Below are 18,103 nucleotides of genomic sequence, written 5' to 3' on the forward strand. Positions count from 1 at the left end.
TCTGGAACTTGAAAAACTACAGGACACGGACCTAAAAGGCTCGCTTGTGTAGCAGGCGGCCTTTCGTTGTACTCCGGATACCGCTCTTTTTTATATTTAATTTGACGAGATTGAATTACGCACTCCACTCATCTAGGCGAGGCGTGCATGAGCATATATCTGTCGAAACCCGACCCAATTTAGTGGGTGCTAGGTCGGTTCTGATACGATGTGCCAATTGCCACTTCTTGTGGCCTGATACCGCCCGTTTCTATCAACTACTTTGTGCCCCATATCCCGAAGGTCTTAATGTATTGAGAGTACTCCGTATAGCTTCGGACAACCCCAGAAATAACGACATAAAGCGGTTTGGTGGTCCAAAGACGAGGTGCAAGAGCCAAAAATTGCGTCTTCTTATGCTTTTTTTACGGAGTACAAGCAAGGTGATTGCACACTTTGTGTCGAACTCTTGGTGCTATTAATAACTTTTTATCATGCTTACTAGTGCAACCTGCTTAGTTTATTGTGAAACTTCTGAAACGTCTATGCTCCAATGCGCCAGTTCTTGCCAACAATACGTACCATTCCCTCTTTTACTTTCTTCGCAATATCGAACAAGTAGCGTGAAGAGGGTGTCCAAAAGTGCAGCTGCACTCTACGGTGTTGGATATTGGTGTATGCACAAATTTGCGCAGTATCAAAGATGCTGCAATTTTAGTTTATGATGCATCAGGCCTTTATGCCGATGTGGGGGGCTTACTGGTATTTGCGGAAAAAACTTTAGAGCTCTGACCCAATACGAAATGTTGCGACAGATGCCTGTTTGAGTTGTTGTGCAATTATTGCCTTCTTACTGCCGATAATGACCTAAACAGTACGGTTCCTTTGGCGAGTTATTTTGATGGAAAAAAAGCTATGGACAGCTGTAAGAGTCTTACGGACCATTACGTCCGTTTATGAGAAAATGCGCAAATAATATAAAACAACAATAGGAGACATGCAGTATGTGAGCTGCAGTATCGCACAAATGATTGCCTCACATCGGCTCTAAAAGGTTGAAGACGCAGATACAAAGTAGATAGCTGATTCCATGGCCGACTTCGCCTATACAGGGAGAAACTAATAAGGACCACAACATGTTTGCGCAATTGTGTAGCTGTGTTAGAGCAGTTGAGAGAACCGAAGCGATGGAAACCAACCTCATGCACATGAAGATAGCTTTTCAATTCGTTTTCTGTTTGGCTATTGTTGCTTTTATATGATGCTGTTGCATCGGGCTCACTGAAAATGGTTGCAGAGCAAGATGAAAGCGTGGTAATAAACCCATCCTTGTTTTTAAGGTTATAAGAACACCAGTATAAACGCACATGGTGATGGTCGCCTTGAGTCGTAATGATAATGTTGGTGACAATCGTAGGTCGATAGCCGGGACAGCTACAACATCCCCAGTATCGATTATAACTACGTTTCATATCTTTATCGCATCCGAGGGACTAGCACTGTGATGCGGCTAGGAAGGTAGTCAACATCACCATTGCATCGAGGTCAACGGCGAGTCCATCTATCTTTTGATGAAAATTAGCTGCTGGGTTTGGGGAGAGTATTTTGTCCATCACCAAAAGCAGAGGAGGTATATAGGGGTTTATATCTTCAGAAGTAATCGCTAGTGGAAAGTCTCATCGATGTTCAATGTTGAGATATTACAGATCACAATTGCACTTATAGGAAACGAAACACATACGTGCTACCAGTCACAAATCATTTCTACATACACCTCTTTATCCTGTACAGATTAACGTACTATATGATGCATATTGTCGCTTTACTTCTCCCATAGATAGGTAAAGAACGAGAGACTGCAATGCAGCCCAATGATTTTCTCTAACACTTTTATGCATGGATATGAAGTCGTACTTGTGCCTACTCAGATGCAGGAGATATGGCAAGTGTCTCGAATAAGTCTAGCCTAATTCCAAATCGGGGTTTTACCGATTTCGATGGGCCAGTCAGCGTACGGAGTACCCAATAAGAATAAGAATACGCACGCAAAACGCGCTCTACGCCATACATAGTAAGTCTTGTACTATGCCGGCGAGAGGACAGCGAGACGTCGTGCGCTGTGCGTGTTCCAAATTAAGTGGAGTGTAGCACAGGTGTCCTGTGCTCGTACGGAGATACATCCACAAAGCAGGGTGCTATCTGTCAAGCATTGGAATCCGCCACACTGTGGCCCTTCCGCCCCACTTGGCCGTACGGGCCTGTAATTGGTCAGAAGGCACAAAAGCGGGGCCTGACACTAGTATTAATACGGATCCCCAGAAGGGTCGCGATGTATCTATTTCTTCCTTAGTACACAACACTCTTTCGCCCACACTAGACCCTATTCAGCCTCCTGCTCCTCACAGTGCATCACGTTATATGACCGCTACGTATAGCCTCCTTTAACCTTCACACTATCCACTGAAAAGGTCCCTTTGTGCCAAAGCGGTCAACGCACTAGCTATGCAAAGAATGACTCAAACATTATTAAGATACATTAGTACAGAGCTCTGTCCCGCTCGAAGCCGCTAATGTCCAGGCGACATGAAAAAATTGCAGTCGCAGCTACTTGAGGGTAAGATTCAGCGACCAGGAAGCAGTACGGCCCGTCCACCGCAATGGGCCAGAGCGATGCGAACGGCGGAGAGCTCCTGATCCAGTCTCTGGCAAATGGGGAAAAGAAGGGAGAGAAAAAGGATCGCGGCACGGGCAAGGAGCGGAAGAGAGACCGTGATGCCCGTTTGAGCATCAGCAAACCGGCGCGCGACCTTTGCGATACACCGGGCTCGAAGAAACGGCGCAGCGAATCGCAGCCGTTGCAGGAAGAAGGAGAGGGGAAAAAGACGAAGACAGAGGAGAATGCACAAGAGAGCAACGGCAGCGGCTCGATTGCGCGGACGGCAGACAATCCGTATATTGACTTCGATGGGCTCAGCCGGCCGAGCCGGGGCACGCGTGAGCGGCTGGAAGAGAGCGACGAGGCCAGGGCGATTCGGCTAGAACGTATGAAGGGCGCCGTGCGGACACTGCTGGAATGCGTTGGCGAGGATCCGGACCGAGAGGGTTTGTTGGCCACGCCTCTGCGATACGCTAAGGCGATGCTGGAATTCACAGAGGGCTACCAAAAGAACGTGCGCGACATTGTCAACGGGGCTATTTTCCAGGAGGGCCACAACGAGATGGTCATTGTCAAGGACATTGATGTCTACTCCATCTGCGAACACCACCTCGTGCCCTTCACAGGCAAGATGCACATCGGCTACATTCCGAACAATGCTGTTATCGGTATCTCGAAGCTGCCGCGCATCGCCGAGCTGTTTGCCCGCCGCCTGCAGATCCAAGAGCGCCTGACCCGTGAGGTCGCCAATGCAGTTTTCGAGGTCCTCAAGCCACAGGGCGTGGCCGTTGTGATGGAGTCTAGCCACCTGTGCATGGTCATGCGCGGGGTACAGAAGGCGGGCAGCACCACCATCACGAGCTGTGTATTGGGCTGCTTCGAGAAGAGGGAGAAGACGCGGAACGAGTTTTTCAGCCTGATCGGCGTGAACCGACACTAGGATCATTGCTTTCTATTTTTGACCTTCTTTTTGCGTTTGGTAGAGGGCATGGACCTTTCAACAAGGGTTACGGGAGGGGCGTTCTGCTTTGATTTTCATCATCACACTTTTGCTGCAAATCGTCTCAATTTCCAGGCCACGTAGTGCCACCATCGCGTGTTACCCGCTTTCGTAACCATGTGTTGCTGTTGACTCTGATGTGATAACGCTCCAGCTACTGGATACGAGACGGACTGCAACTTGAGACAGTAGCCAACCCACTCTTGACGCCCTCTCAGGACGCCCTGGACTAAATTGCAGACAGTTTCCGACGAGAAAAAAGGAGGAACAATAAAGACAGACTGGTGCCCGCTTGAAGAACAATCAGAGAACTCGCAAAACAGCTGAAAGCGCTGCACGCTGTCTCGTCCTCTCTGCAGCGGCTGTGCCTTGACGGCTGGCCGCTGGTAAACATGGCGGCCACAGCGTCTGCCTTGACCCTAGCCTCGTCTATGGTGGCGAGCACCCCATCCTGGATGGTGCTGGGCGCCGACGGGCCGCTCTTCAGGAAAGGCTTTTGGGCTGTGGGAGGCCACGTGCAGGCCACCAGGATACAGGACGGACAACCAGCCTTCTTGCTGAATTCTAAGACCGCTAACAATGCCGTCGATGCCTAGCGCGCGAGTCGCGTTGATCATAGCTGTCTCCAGCACCTGCTCGACCTGTAGCAGGCCGTCCCAACGACCTCAAAGCCGGCTTCGTTATGTCCACGCTGAGTTCCGCCCGTCTTGGGCATCTTCGCCACGCCAGCCGTGCAGTCGCAACCCGTTGCCGAAGCCGAAACTGTTTTATCTTGCCCATAGCCCTACTCCGTCATTCTGCCACCAACAGCTCTCCGTCAGTGATGCTACGGCGTTTGGCAGTGGCCGTGGACGATCGTGCCATTGTAGTACGGCCGTGGTGGCGTCTTGGTCTGAGGTGAAGACGGTTAAAATGCGGTACGTGTGCAAAATGGCTCACCGTCGGAATCGCCGACGGAGTCATGTACTTGTACGCTGGAGTACCTGCACGTGATCTTATGAGTATACGGGATTGCGTCCGGTCTTAGCTCATTAACGTATCCGCTCGTGCTGGTACAGGGGCTTTGCTGTAGATAAGGTTTATTTGTCGGTCTGACCAAGTGGCGGCCCCGCCGCTGTCATAATGAAACTGCTGCGTCTTTAATTCTGCTAGCAAACCAACAATCGATTCCAAATGCCTTCATCTTCTATATCCTCGGCCAACCATCCAATGCCCGCCACACCCACCAGCCACACTATCTCAAAATGGACGGCCTTAAGCGCGAGCTCATTTCTGAGGCTTCACGCCGCGGACTACCCAACGTGATCGTCTTCACGACCGGCGGCACGATTGCGTCCAGCGCACAGTCGGCCACGGCTATGTCCGGCTATCAGCCCAGCGTGGGTGCCCGTGGACTGGTCGAGTCTGTGCCCGAGTTGCGTGACGTAGCCAACATCTGGGGCGTCGAGCTGTGCAACATCCTCAGCAAGGACATGACGTCGGCGATGGCCTTGCGTGCCTCCCAGGCCATCGCTGCCGAGCTCGCCTACCCTGACGTTGCCGGGGCCGTGCTTACCCACGGCACAGACACGCTGGAGGAGACGGCATTCTTGCTCGACGCCACCATTGCATCCTCCAAGCCCGTCGTCCTTGTCGGCTCTATGCGGCCGGCCTCGGCCCTCAGTGCGGACGGACCCATGAACATCTTCCAGGCTGTCTCCGTGGCTGCCTGCACAGCTGCTCGTGGCCGTGGCACAATGATTGTGACGAATGAGTAGGTTTACCGCGATTCTCTATCTGTCTTGTCTTGTGCCTGTGCCTGTGCACTTGTACTTATATTTGTCCTACAGCCGCATCGGATCCGCATGGTACACCGAGAAGCACCACGCCAACTCGGTCGACAGCTTCTACTCGGCTGAGCAGGGCCAGCTGGGTGTCTTTCTCGAGCACCGGCCGGTCTTCTTCTACGGGCCGGCCGTGCCGACGGGCAAGGTAGTGTTGGACGTGACCGCTTGCACAGCACTGCCACAGGTCGACGTGCTGTTCGGACATCAGGATGCTAACACGGCGCTGATCACCGCTGCTGCTGCCTCTGGCGCTCGCGGTCTGGTCTTCTGCAATGTTGGCAACGGCAGCTGGAACGCCGAGGCAAAGGCCGTGGCCAAGAAGCTGTATGACGAGACCGACATCCCCATTGTTTTCAGCCGCCGGCCCGAGATCGGTTATGCACTGCAGCTGCAGGGTGATGATTGGGCTATTCCCAGTGGCTGTCTGTCGCCGCAAAAGGCCCGCATCCTACTTCAACTATGCCTGCAGGCGGGCAAGACGTTCGCCGAGACAAAAAGCGTGTTCCTGAGGACCATGGGTTTATAGGTCTTAGTAAATAAAGACAAAATGTCAACGAGTCACTTGGCTGTAAATCGGTGTGTGTGGGTCTATCCTTCATACTGGCCGGCGACTAGATATCGGCTAATACCGTGATCGGTAACGTGCGATAAAGGACAGCAGATGCATACTTGCGTCTTTGTCCCATAAAAGATTCCAATCGCGCGCCGAAACTCAGACTTGCCGGCAGCATTGCTTGAGGGCGCAACCAGAAACACTAGCCCACCCAGAACAGCATGACTACTCTGAGCGACCTCCCATCGGTGACGGGCACGTCCAGCCGGCACATTAACGTGTTGCTGATCAATCCGAACAGCACAAAGGCAATGACGGAATCCTGTTTGCGCAGCGTGCAGGGCAGCCTCGCACCCAACGTGCACGTTTTTGGCTTTACCGGGCCAACGACGGGGCCGACGGCGGTCGAGGGTCGGGTGGACGCGGCCATTTCGGCTGTAGACTGCTTCCGGGCGCTGCAGCCCCTTCTACGAGAGGATGCGGCCGTACAAATAGACGCCTTTCTGGTCGCCTGCTTCTCGGCCCACCCGCTGATCGCCATGCTGCGCGAGGAGTACGCCCAGCCTTGCATCGGCATCATGGAAGCGGCCCTGTATGCGGCTCGCATGTGCGGTGACAAGCTGGGAATCGTAACGACTAGCGAGCGCAGCAGCACCCTCCACGGCCGTTCCGTCGTGGCCGACTACGGTTTCCAGCCGCACGTGTCGGCCGGCGGCGAGACTGGCCACGTGTCCGTACTGGAGCTAGAATCCAAGCCGCGCGACATCGTCTACACCAGCATCCAAGCGGCCGCCCGCCGCCTGGTTTACGACAAGGGCGCTGACTGCATATGCATGGGCTGTGCTGGCATGACGGAGATGCGCCAAGCTTGCATCGATGCCGTTGGCCGCGACGTCGACGAGCCCGCTGGAGGTCACGGCCGCAGGGCCATGGTCATCGACGGCGTCACTATGGGCGTCCACTTCCTTTCCGCGCTGGTTACCGAGGATCTGGGCACGGCCAAGGGCGGTGCGTACCGCAGTTCGGCAGCTGGTAGAGCACGACGGGGACAGACGTACGTTTAGGCGGCAGAGGGACAATGTTGGTTTCCAAATCAGCAGAAATGGACTATATGACAATCAAGATAGAAACAAGGGAGTGACCCCTGATTCAATTATAGCAATAACCGATTTTCTGTACAAAGGAGCTGGCTGAAGCCGCACATGCAGACCGGGATCCTGAGTATCTTACAAACCAGTCGTGATGTCGGAGCAGTGCGTAATAACCTCGATCTAATGCACACTGTATGCTAGCATATCGGTGCGACAGCTGTCTGCCCCGGCGAACGGCGGCCAACGGCCGACGTCAGATAATGAGCCCTTATGAACTTGACTTCTGGCTGGTTGCAATCGCTTCAATCGTTTCAAACTGCCATTCGATACCGCTCAGCAAGAATTCAGTCTGCCCACCCCCACCTACAGCAGCCCAGCGTGTCAGTTTTCCTGCCGTCCTCCGTGCTCCCGCTTCTCTTAATACTCCTATCTCCCGTCATCTGCCCCCCATGTCTCGCGTCATAACCGTCGGGGCCGCCCAGCTGGGGGCAATCCAGCTGGTCACACCGCGCGAGGTTGTCCTGACCCGCATGCTGGCTCTGCTGGATGCGGCCGCAGCTTCAGGCGTGCGGATGCTGCTGTTTCCAGAGCTAGCACTCACAACCTTTTTTCCACGCCACAACTTGGCCGGCGAAGACACGGTAGACGCTTTTTTCGAGGCTGAGTCAGATGCCGAGCCAGACGCGCTGCGCCGCAGTAACCCGCACACAAAGCCGCTCTTCGATCGGGCGCACTCGCTCGGCATCGACATCGCGCTCGGCTACGCCGAAAAATGGACGGCTGCCGACGGAAACGTCATGCACTACAACACGCTGTGCTACTACTCAGCTCAGACTGACGCTGTCATTGCCAAGTACCGCAAGGTTCATCTGCCGGGCACGGCTGTGCCCACGGGTGGCGCCCAGGAGCAGCTAGAGAAGATGTACTTTGCGCCGGGCGATCTCGGCTTCCCGGCTTTTCGCGCGCCTGGACTGGTGGATAATGCACTGAAGGCCGACAAGGTCCAGATAGAAAATGCGGAAAAGATAGAGGGCCTCGGCGACCCCATCCTCGGTATGCTGATCTGCAACGACCGGCGCTGGCCTGAAGCCTGGCGCTCATATGGACTGCAGGGCGCCGAGCTCGTCCTCGAAGGCTACAACACATGCGCTTACTACGCTAACCGGCCGACGAGCGTGACCGAGCAGGAAGCCCTTGCCGTTTTCCACCACCGGCTCTCCTGCCAGGCCGGTAGCTACCACAACGCTTGCTTCAGCATCCACGCCGCCAAGGCCGGCAATGAGGACGGTGGCCTGCTGATCGCCAGTTCGCTCATCGTTGCGCCTGGCGGCCAGATTCTCGCCGAGTCTAAGACCAGCGACGACGAGCTTATCACGGCCACCATTGACCTTGCCGAATGCCGTGCCCAGAAGGAAGGCGTCTTCGCCTTTGCGAAGCACCGCCGCACCGAGCACTACGGCCGCTTGATCGAACAGACTGGAGTCGTCGAGCCACCACTTCTGTCGTGGCCGTTTGGAGCCTAGAGTTTGGATTGAGGCATGCTCCCATATCTGTTGCTCTTCATATACCGGGAAGGAAGAAACGATGCCAAAAGTATCAAGAAGAAACTATTAAAATATCAAACTGCCAAACTTGAAAGCCGATGCTGCCCAGCGCAGTCCAATCTAACACTTTATACTATTTTCCCGTCCTCTCTGCTCGACTTCCCGATCTGCCACTCACGGAATAGCGCTTCTGTCCGACGCAGACTCACACGCATCAGTCCCTTGCGACCGCCGGCGCCCCTCTGGGCCAATCGCAGCGCCCACCTCCACCGTTTAGTCAGCACCTCTAGTTCTGTGTGCATCGCATCAAGGTAGTGGCCAGAGGGGGCGCTGTCCTCGACGTCAGGGCTCGTGCTGCTGTTGGGCGCCTGTGAGCTTCCGACGCTACTGACACTGTTCGCGTGTGGCCGGAGACGCAGCTCGGTCGAGTCGTCCGGCGAGCTACCTAAGGGACTGCTGGTGGATGGATTAGTAAGCACTAGCAGATGCATGAGGAACGTAGAAGCGACTGCAAAATTATGTTTGGACCCTGGCATGTCAGCAAATAATTCGGCGTGAAAAGTCAACAGAAAACTCACAGCTGTGCCAGAAGCCGTCCCAATCGGCCGTTGTCAGGCCCTCGATGAAGCGCACCAACTCCCGAGCTGACACCAGAGCACCCTTCATGATGGCAACAGCACCATCGGTGTCCCAAAAACCCGCCGGAACGGCATCGTGCTGCGCTGTCATGTCCGCCATGGCCAGGGGCCGCAGCAGCGCACGGAACAGCGCCAGTTGTGCCACAACGTAGGCCAGACGCAGCGTGCCGCTCGTGCTCAAGGCGCCAATGTCAGCCGCGGCCACGGCAATGCGTGTCGTCTCGTCAGTCTGGCCTTGCTGCCCCCCCGTCTGCATCAGTTTCAGTGGCGCAGGAAGTGCCTGATGCCATTGTTTCAGCCGTGCAAACAGGTGCTTGGACGTATCTAGCGACGTCTGCAAGTCGCAGCATGTTCGCTGGGCCGATTGCACAGTATAGAAGGCGGTGTGGATGTCTCGCAGTATGAGGGTCAGGCGGACGAGGTGGCAAAACGGAGCACCATCGTCGTCCTCTAAGCTTGTGTGGTCGTAGACGTCTGCTTCTGTCGGCAGCGGCACATCCGCATCATCGTCGTTGATATGACTGCGCATTCCCTGGCCAAAAGCAGTCCAGGTCTCGGTCACAACGGCCGCCCACCACAGACGTGTTCGCAGGCGGACCTCCCACCGTGCTAGGGCAGCCCAGCCAGCAGCAGCATTACGATGCAGGCCCAGGGCCTGGCAGTCGGCCACCAGCACGGCGCACATGCGCCAATGTGCCGCGGCATCGCCAAACAGGTCGTCGCGTGGTGGCCGTTGCAGCACCAACAGCGTGGCCTGCACTGTGGCTAGACGTGCGTCGTGGTGGCGTTCCAAGTGCAGGGCGTCACAGGCTATCCGGTGGATCTCGCTAGCATCCGGCACCGCTTCGCCCAGGACGCACAAGACATCATCGTATATGACGAATGGAAGCGCCGACGCACAGACGGCCGCCAGCAGCGACAGCGGCAGCTCATCGACGGCGCCATCGGTCGCCGGCATCTGCCGCCGGCTCAGCACGGGAAACGATGTGCTGATGAAACGGAAGAAGATTCGCATCAGCTCGCGCGCCAGGCTGTTTGGCACGAGGCCGCCAAAGCAATGGCGCAGATGACGGAGACTGTCAAGCTCCGAATCGAGCCTGGAGTGTTCAAGCTGTGCCACATCGCCGACTGTGAATACAGGCGGTGGCTGGAACTCAGCTAGGCCCGTCTCCAACGACTTCATGTACTGGTACGTGACGCCCGTGAAGGGCGACTGCGATTGCAGAGACTCGTTGCACCGTCTCCGAGCGATCAGATACGCGTCCAGCTCACCGGCCAGGCCGACAAAGCGGCAAGGCCGGCCGGCACTGTTTTCGAGGCTGACGCGGCTGCAGCTGCTGTCAACGGTCTGATTGACGGCATTGCCATGTGACAGTGCAACAGATGGCGACCGGTCTGAACCTTTCAATACCTTTGGCGAGACGGCCTGCCGACTGGTCAGCTCATTGTCGAGCAGCGGGTCAGCGGTCGTGTCCACGTCCACGCTCAGGTTCAGGTCTTCGTCCTCGCCCTCGCCATCAGGTTCTCCCTTGCCATCTGGACTGCCCATGAGCTGGGATCGGTGGAAGATGACGGGCTCCACAGAGACGTTGTCGTCTGTGGTTGCGGCAACGATGGTGTCATTGGTGTCGGTCGCAGAGACCGCCGACGGGCAATCGCTTAGCAATCGACGACGGGCGCCGGGCCCCTTGACAAAGGTGCATTGCAGTCCTTTAGTCCGGCACAGATCGCAAGGGGGGCGTGTCGTGATGACACAGGCTGCCTTGCGCGACCTACAGAGATCACAGGGCCGGTTCCGTCTGGACTTGTACTGCCTTCCGCCACCTAGTTCTGGCATGTGGGTGTGGTGGGGAGTGCCCGAATGTCGCCAAGACTAAAGAGACTGGCCTGCGGCCAACAGTCTGCTCGCGACGACGCCACAAGCACAGAAGTGGAACTAGCTGAGACGAGGTGCCGGTCTTAGCGGCTGTGGGAAACAAGATAAGGCGGCGAAAGGGATAAGAATGGAGATTTGCATCGAGTACGGCTGCCGGGCGATTCTGGTCGGTGGGAAGAAAGAGGGCGAAAAGAGGAAACGAACGATTTAGGGGGAGATAAAATCTAAGATAGTGAGATAAGACATGCCTCCTATCGACAAAAACGAGCTAGGGGGCCTAAGGGGCTTTGGAGAGGGAGGAGAAATGCAGTAGCAGCGAAAAAGTGGAGATACTGTGGAACGCACGCGGAAGATTGGCAGGAGGGAGCAAGCCGAGAGGGCCAGGGAAAGCGCGACGGAAGGGACACAGGAGAGGGGGACGGGAAGGCCAAGTGCAGTCATCCGGGTACAATTCCTAGAAGACAACAAACACGACACTCGGGTCTGACAGTCCTCCTGCAATCACAAACGCAGAAACGCCTCGTTCAGCTCGGTCCGCTCAAATGGGATAAGGCTGCAACGCCTGCTGCTTGCAGACCGGTGGTCGTCGGGCATGCCAACGAGAAAGCCGAGAAACCAGGCAGATACCCTGAATCCGAAACTGAGAGCTGCGTTAGCAGTACAACCAGACACACTGGTGGTGATAGCCGGAGCTCCCCACCCCAGCAGCAGTGCCACTGAGCTTTTGCAGAAGTGGGGGATAAGCTGTGAGGCCAATCAAGATGTCGCCATTGGCGGTCTCGCCTTCCACCCGGAAGCTGGAGGGCCTTTTCCATAGCGAGGAGCACGTATACCAGCGTCATCCGTTCGCAGCCAAACTGCCGCCGGTATAAACCGACAGGGGCCGCATCGCCATTGTCTCTGTGCTTCCTTGCCTCTGACTCCGCACCTGTCTCTGTTCTTCTGCCACGGCCCATCTGCCACCATGGAGCTCATCTACTACGCTATACTCGCTGGCGTATTGCTGCCGGCCTGGTTCATGTCCTACTGGATTGTGCCCTACTTCACCACCTATGCCCACCTCAAGCACATCCCGGGCCCGTTCGTCGCAAAGTTCAGCAACATCTGGCTGGCCACTGGAGCCCATGGCGGCCAGAAGTTCGTCTGGGTCGACTGGGCACATCGCAAGTACGGCAAGGTCGTTCGTGTCGGCTTCAACCATGTGTCCATTGCCACACCAGAGGGCCTACGCATCGTGTATGCCCATGGAAACGGCTTCCTGAAGGAGTAAGTGTCGGACGGTCCCAGTCTGGAGATGCTCTCGGGAGAAGCAACGCTTGCTGACAGGCTGTCCACCAGCCACTTCTACAACGCGTTTGTCTCCGGCGTGCCGGGCGTCTTCAACGTGCGCGACCGCACCGAGCACGGTCGCAAGCGCAAAATCGTTGCCCACGCTTTCTCGCCCGGAGCTGTTCAGGATTTTGAGCCGCATATGACCAACAACCTGGAGCGCTGGGTAGGCCAGCTCGACAACATCGCATCACACCCCGACTCACCCGACGGATTTGCCAGCATTAACATGATGCCATGGTGCACCTTTGTGGCCTTTGACATCATTGGCGACCTCGCCTTCGGTGCGCCCTTTGGCATGGTCATGCGTGGCCGCGACGAATGCGAGTCCACTATGCCCGGCAAGGCCACAATCTATGTTCCCGGTGCCGAGACGCTCAACCGCCGTGGCGAGGTCAGCTCAACCCTGGGTCTGCTGCCGCAAATCCGGCCTTTTGCCAAGTACCTGCCCGACCCCTTCTTCTCGCGGGGCCTCCAGTCGGTGGCCAACCTCCACGGAATCGCCGTTGCCGCCGTCGACAAGCGTCTAGGCTCCCAAGACGCTGCCGAGAAGGGTGGTATTGTCGCCCAGGGCCGCCACGACATCCTCGAGATGCTGTGCCGCGCTAAAGACGGCAGCGGCCAGCCCATCAAGCGCGACGAGCTTATCTCCGAAGCCCTGACGCAGTTGATCGCCGGCAGCGACACCGTCTCCAATACTGCCTGTGCCGTTACCTACTGGATCCTTCACGGCGAACGGGCTAAGCCCGGCTCTGTTCTGCCCCGCCTGCAGGCCGAGCTTGACGCCGCCGTTCCTGCCGGCACCGCCGTCGCCTCTCACGCTATGGTCAAAAACCTCAAATTCCTCCGCCAGTGCATCGATGAGGGCATGCGTCTGCACTCCACCTCCGCCCTCGGCCTGCCGCGCATCGTCACCGCACCCGAGGGAATCGACTGTGAGAACGAGCACTTCCCCGTCGGCACCGTCCTGTCCGTTCCCAGCTTCTCCATCCACCACGATGCCGACATCTGGGGCCCCGATGTCGAGGAGTTCCGTCCCGACCGCTGGCTGGATCTCACCCCGCGTCAGCGCATCTGCTTCAACCCCTTCTCCTTTGGGCCCCGTGCCTGCGTCGGCCAGAACGTCGCACACATGGAGCTGGCCCTGATAATCGGCACTGCCTTCCGCCGCTACGACTTTAACCTGTATCAGCCCCAGCTGATGTCGCATGAGGGCTTCAGCAAAAAACCTGTCGATTGTTGGGTCGGTATTCGCCGACGTAACTGACCGGCTAATTATGGATAGTACTATGGCTATCTCATGATGGATGACATAGGATTTCTATGTTGGCTCCGGACGTAGACGTCCATTGTGTTGGACCCTGGGAGATTAATCTCACGTGTCTACACACGCTGTCTTGGACTGCAGACCAAGGGCCCAGAAGAGCCGAGCTACTGTCTTGTACAACTACGGGGGTATATCGGATCCGAAGAGACGAAAGCGAACAGATTCAAGCTTACAGGCATTGCACGTTAAAGGTGGGGGCAATGAGGTAAATTCCGCGTTTGCGGGGCGTTATACATCCATTGTGCAGATCTGGTTCCAAATCAAGAAGTCCGTAACACTAGATGTATCTATCTTACATACGTATAAAACACCCCGGCCGTAATTCGTCTCCCACTCTCAAGATTGCCATTGTGTCGAGATAAGAATATCGCAGAGAAACCAGTCAATCGGGACAGCGCTAACGTTTGTCAGTGGCCTGATCTAAAAAAACGGGGACAGCGACCAGTTGACGAAATTAAATGCCAAATTGTAGATACAATTCCTGGACACTAACGCATTAGTCCTGCCATATCTTGACAGGGTCTGTGTCGCACTACATACTCGTTCATCAATGGACCTTCTCAAACCTTTTTTGTAAAACCGTCCCTATCCGTATTTACCACGAAGATGCCCTGAATGCCAGGGAACGGACTACATTGGTAGATGTCGAGGTATTAAAGATATCTGGCTAGGCCCCTGGCAAACGGGTCCCGATACATGGTTAGAGTGTATTAGGCCATACCAAGGATGAGGTGAGTTGTACGCTCAAAAGGGATAACAGCGTACGAGGACGGCTGCATTACCACCCTAAGTCGCTACCAGCGAAAAAGACGATCCGTCTGTCAAATCAACGCATTTCCAGTGCAACCTGCCCTTTTATATGGGGTGCTAGTTTAAGGAAGCCACCGTTGGCGACAGCCGGTACGAATTTAGGTTTCTGTGTAGCTTCTGACAGTGTGTCCAAATAAACATTCGGCTTACTCTGGCATGCCTGTCAAAATGTCAACATTGAATATCTTACAAGGTCTGGAAATTAGATAGGATCTACAGTATTGTTTAAGAAAGAGTTCGTGTGCTGTTGGCGTTGGCGGAGAGTTGTATAGAATGGCTTGGGTTAAAGAACCTACGGGTAGTGCGGGGCACGTTAGATGATATAGCCAGAATTGCCTTAAAAAGCTTCCATGATTATAAGTCCGCCACCCCCCCTTTCGACCAATAATTACTTAATCCACGCACATCTTTTATTCAGTCTTCCTAGACTTCTTCACTAGTTACATAGTGAAAAACATGCATGAATCTATTTATAGACTCCGCCTGCATCTCCCTAGCCGTGTTTTCCGGTTAAATTTCTCTTATAACGCGCTCTTTAACCGCTATAACCTCTTAAATTCGTATAAACCGCTTATTCGGCGCAGGCTTTACTTTACAGCGCTTACTAACCTTTTGCGCTAATTATAATGCCTTTAGCTTAGTAATTCGCTGCTTTTAAAAGGCTATTATAGCTGTTTTTAAATTAATTGCGTAGCTAGCTTTATAAAGAAGGCGCTACGTAAACTTATTTAAGTTACTCTCTTTCTTTACTAGCGTAATCTGCTATAGTATCTTTTAACCTATAAATAGCGTATTAAAAATAATAATGCTAGATTAAGTATAGTATAGAGAAGTTATATAAAGTATATTTAAGGTTCTTAGCATAGCTAAAGCATATAGCCCTTATAGTAAAATAAATAGATTTAAAAGTTATAAAGAGTAGTGTACAATACATAGTTATAAAGGCTTAACTAGTTTATACTATTGTATTAAGACTTTAACTTAACAAACTATAAGAGACTAGTAGGCAAAGGCCTGCCAGCTAATATATACATAGCTAAAAGATGCAGTATAGCGCAACCCTAGTAGGGCGTGGCACAGCTAAGTAGCTATGCTAGTCCTGTACAACGTGTTAAGATAGTTTGTAAAGTCTGTCGCTTAGTAAGTAACTAGTTGCCAAACCGGTGCGTAGGGACGCGTGTATAGAATACCCTTACACTATCCCTCCCCTCCCTAGGTAACGCCCCTATTAGCCTAAAGGTGCACACGCAGTAGCTACTTGCATATTAAAAAACCTTCTTTTATAGAGTTAGGAAAAAAAGTTAAGCGCTCTAGGTTATTAGCTATTGCCGAGCAGTTGTAGACTACTTGCTTATACGATTACATTTAGGTAATGTAGAAGCGCACACGTACTGCTTAGTCTATAGCAGTAGTAAACGCTAGATCCTGCCTAATGCACAGGTTGTCTTGTTTGTTAAAGCTTTTTAGAAGGCGTGCAGCTTAGATCCTAGTTAGGGAACGCTTAAGTTGCTGCTAATAGGTGTTATAAAGGGGCTAGCCTTAAACACTAAGTGTATAGGGGTATAGTGTGCGCTAACTAAAAACGGCGGCGTAAGGCTTACAACTTTTAACTACTAGCAAGGTAAGATAAAGGTAATAGCGGCCGTTTATTGCCTGCTAATTTGTAAGGGTATTCTATACACGCGTTCTTACGCACCGGTTTAGCAACTAGTTGCTTACTAAGCGACGGACTTAACAAACTATCTTAATACGTTGCATAGGACTAGCATAGCTACCTAGCTATGCTACGCTCTACTAGGGTTGCGCTATACTGCATCTTCTACCTACGTATATATCCTGTCTCAGTCAGTGCTCTTTCGCCCTCACCTCACCCTCTTTACTCGTTTTCGTTCAATGCTTAAACGTTCTTACATATCAATCACCTACCAAATCCGCGTTTCAACGCCCTTCTGTACACCTACTGCAGTTCGCATCATCTACACCTCTTTTCATATTTCTCTTACACCTTCATACTTCCTATTAAATGAGCTACATGTTCCTGATTCATAGTGGCCGCGCTACTTCCGCCGCATTTAGCATCCGCAATACTATGTTAGACACGCTCAAGGTACGCTGCTTATATGCACACTCTCTCCTACTGCCTAATCGCACTGGCCACGCCTATACTCTTCGCTGCCGCAGCCATCTTATAATTCTACTCTTCAACCCTTACTCTACTTAATGTTCGGAATATAATGACTTAGTACTATTATGCCTGCTCTAACTAACCACCTTTCGCCGCGCCTATAAAAGTTAGCATGTACAAGCCACATAACATATCACCTTATTATATCATATACAACGCTTAAATGCGTTATTACACTTAATATTTATATTCTTGCAATGGTGTTCATAGTGGCTTACTCGTCCTCTGCTAGTTTGCCTATCTATTAATTAATACATGCTTACTTATTAATCATAACCTATTAAAGCAGGTCTCAGATAATCTAGTTGCCCTTTTACTTATAATAGACTAAACACAGCTATCTTATCACAATCGTGTTAAGTCGTGCCACATGCTGTAATCTACTAAAGGCTTTAAACTTAGTTTTATTACTCATTTATTATNTAATGACTTATTAACTTTCAACATAACCTCATACTCAACGACCTAGCCAACGCTAACAAGCCCTTGCCTACGCTCAATCATAATATTATATGTCCATATATAATACTATTATATAGCGCGAATCCTTTAGTACAAAGTTGTAACCAATACAGCTAACTTAGCCTCATGCCCAGTTCCCTTATGCCAATTATTGTTAACGACCAGTTTTCGTTAAACAATCAGAAGGGTACTTACTTAAGGTAAGGCCTACGGTACCGTTAAGGCCACTGCAAACGCAGGTATCCCTCCTTACTCAACAAGCGAACCAAGCCTTTTCTTCCCAAAAACCTAATTCCCTTGCCTTTCTACCCTTCTTAAGGAAGAGGCAATACGGCGCCTCTTTTCTTTGCTACCCTTATCCCTCTACCACCCCTTATTTGCTCCCACCACTATGGCCTCATTCTCTTGTTTTTCTACTCTATCCCCGCGCGTCTTTCCAACCTTTTTTTCGCGTCTGGGTCCCCGAAATCGTGTCTTCCCCACCCCTTGCGTCCTACAATCTCCCGCTTTTCCAAGTCTTAAATAGTGTCATACCCCTAATTAGTTCCTGGCCCCCCCCCGTCGTTCCCGGTGTTTGGGCCGCCCACCTTCCTGGCTCCTGCGCTCTCTCTTTCTCTTCGAGAAAGGTCTCTTTATTTATTCCCCCTCGCCTCTCCAGTTCCCCATTAATTTCTTTTTTTATACAAAACTATCTTTATAAAAACAAACGACTTTTTTTTTTTCTCCCTCTCTCTTTTTCTCCTTCCGCACGCCCTACAAAAAAAGGAACTTCTTCCCCCACTCCCCTCTTCTTCGTCGTCGCGTCTCTCTCTCCTCTTCTTTCTTTG

The 18,103-nt window shown here is 52.9% G+C and overlaps 7 protein-coding genes across 7 annotated transcripts; 6 read left to right on the forward strand and 1 right to left on the reverse strand.

The window, feature by feature from the left end:
* Window positions 1-2,636: 2,636 nt before the first annotated feature.
* Window positions 2,637-3,575, forward strand: CMQ_1768 (GTP cyclohydrolase 1; the record flags this gene model as incomplete). The annotated part of the gene is made up of 1 exon (XM_014319139.1): window positions 2,637-3,575. The coding sequence occupies one exon, from the start codon at window positions 2,637-2,639 to the stop codon at window positions 3,573-3,575; it is 939 nt and encodes a 312-aa protein (XP_014174614.1).
* Window positions 3,576-4,027: 452 nt separating this feature from the next.
* CMQ_1775 (uncharacterized protein) lies at window positions 4,028-4,231 on the forward strand (the record flags this gene model as incomplete). Its single annotated transcript, XM_014319146.1, has 1 exon — window positions 4,028-4,231. The coding sequence occupies one exon, from the start codon at window positions 4,028-4,030 to the stop codon at window positions 4,229-4,231; it is 204 nt and encodes a 67-aa protein (XP_014174621.1).
* A 648-nt stretch (window positions 4,232-4,879) lies between these two features.
* Window positions 4,880-5,987, forward strand: CMQ_1783 (L-asparaginase; the record flags this gene model as incomplete). The annotated part of the gene is made up of 2 exons (XM_014319154.1): window positions 4,880-5,388; window positions 5,465-5,987. 2 exons carry the CDS (start codon window positions 4,880-4,882, stop codon window positions 5,985-5,987), a joined length of 1,032 nt encoding a protein of 343 aa, XP_014174629.1.
* A 248-nt stretch (window positions 5,988-6,235) lies between these two features.
* Window positions 6,236-7,078, forward strand: CMQ_1777 (hydantoin racemase; the record flags this gene model as incomplete). The annotated part of the gene is made up of 1 exon (XM_014319148.1): window positions 6,236-7,078. The coding sequence occupies one exon, from the start codon at window positions 6,236-6,238 to the stop codon at window positions 7,076-7,078; it is 843 nt and encodes a 280-aa protein (XP_014174623.1).
* A 476-nt stretch (window positions 7,079-7,554) lies between these two features.
* Window positions 7,555-8,628, forward strand: CMQ_1770 (n-carbamyl-d-amino acid amidohydrolase; the record flags this gene model as incomplete). The annotated part of the gene is made up of 1 exon (XM_014319141.1): window positions 7,555-8,628. One exon carries the CDS (start codon window positions 7,555-7,557, stop codon window positions 8,626-8,628), a length of 1,074 nt encoding a protein of 357 aa, XP_014174616.1.
* A 149-nt stretch (window positions 8,629-8,777) lies between these two features.
* On the reverse strand, window positions 8,778-11,124 carry CMQ_1798 (fungal specific transcription factor domain containing protein; the record flags this gene model as incomplete). Its single annotated transcript, XM_014319169.1, has 2 exons — window positions 8,778-9,094; window positions 9,228-11,124. 2 exons carry the CDS (start codon window positions 11,122-11,124, stop codon window positions 8,778-8,780), a joined length of 2,214 nt encoding a protein of 737 aa, XP_014174644.1.
* A 1,003-nt stretch (window positions 11,125-12,127) lies between these two features.
* On the forward strand, window positions 12,128-13,759 carry CMQ_1781 (cytochrome p450 benzoate 4-monooxygenase; the record flags this gene model as incomplete). The annotated part of the gene is made up of 2 exons (XM_014319152.1): window positions 12,128-12,429; window positions 12,502-13,759. 2 exons carry the CDS (start codon window positions 12,128-12,130, stop codon window positions 13,757-13,759), a joined length of 1,560 nt encoding a protein of 519 aa, XP_014174627.1.
* Window positions 13,760-18,103: the final 4,344 nt, after the last annotated feature.

This window comes from Grosmannia clavigera, assembly GCF_000143105.1.
Source record: "Grosmannia clavigera kw1407 unplaced genomic scaffold GCSC_124, whole genome shotgun sequence".
Classification (NCBI taxonomy): Eukaryota; Fungi; Ascomycota; class Sordariomycetes; order Ophiostomatales; family Ophiostomataceae; genus Leptographium; species Leptographium clavigerum.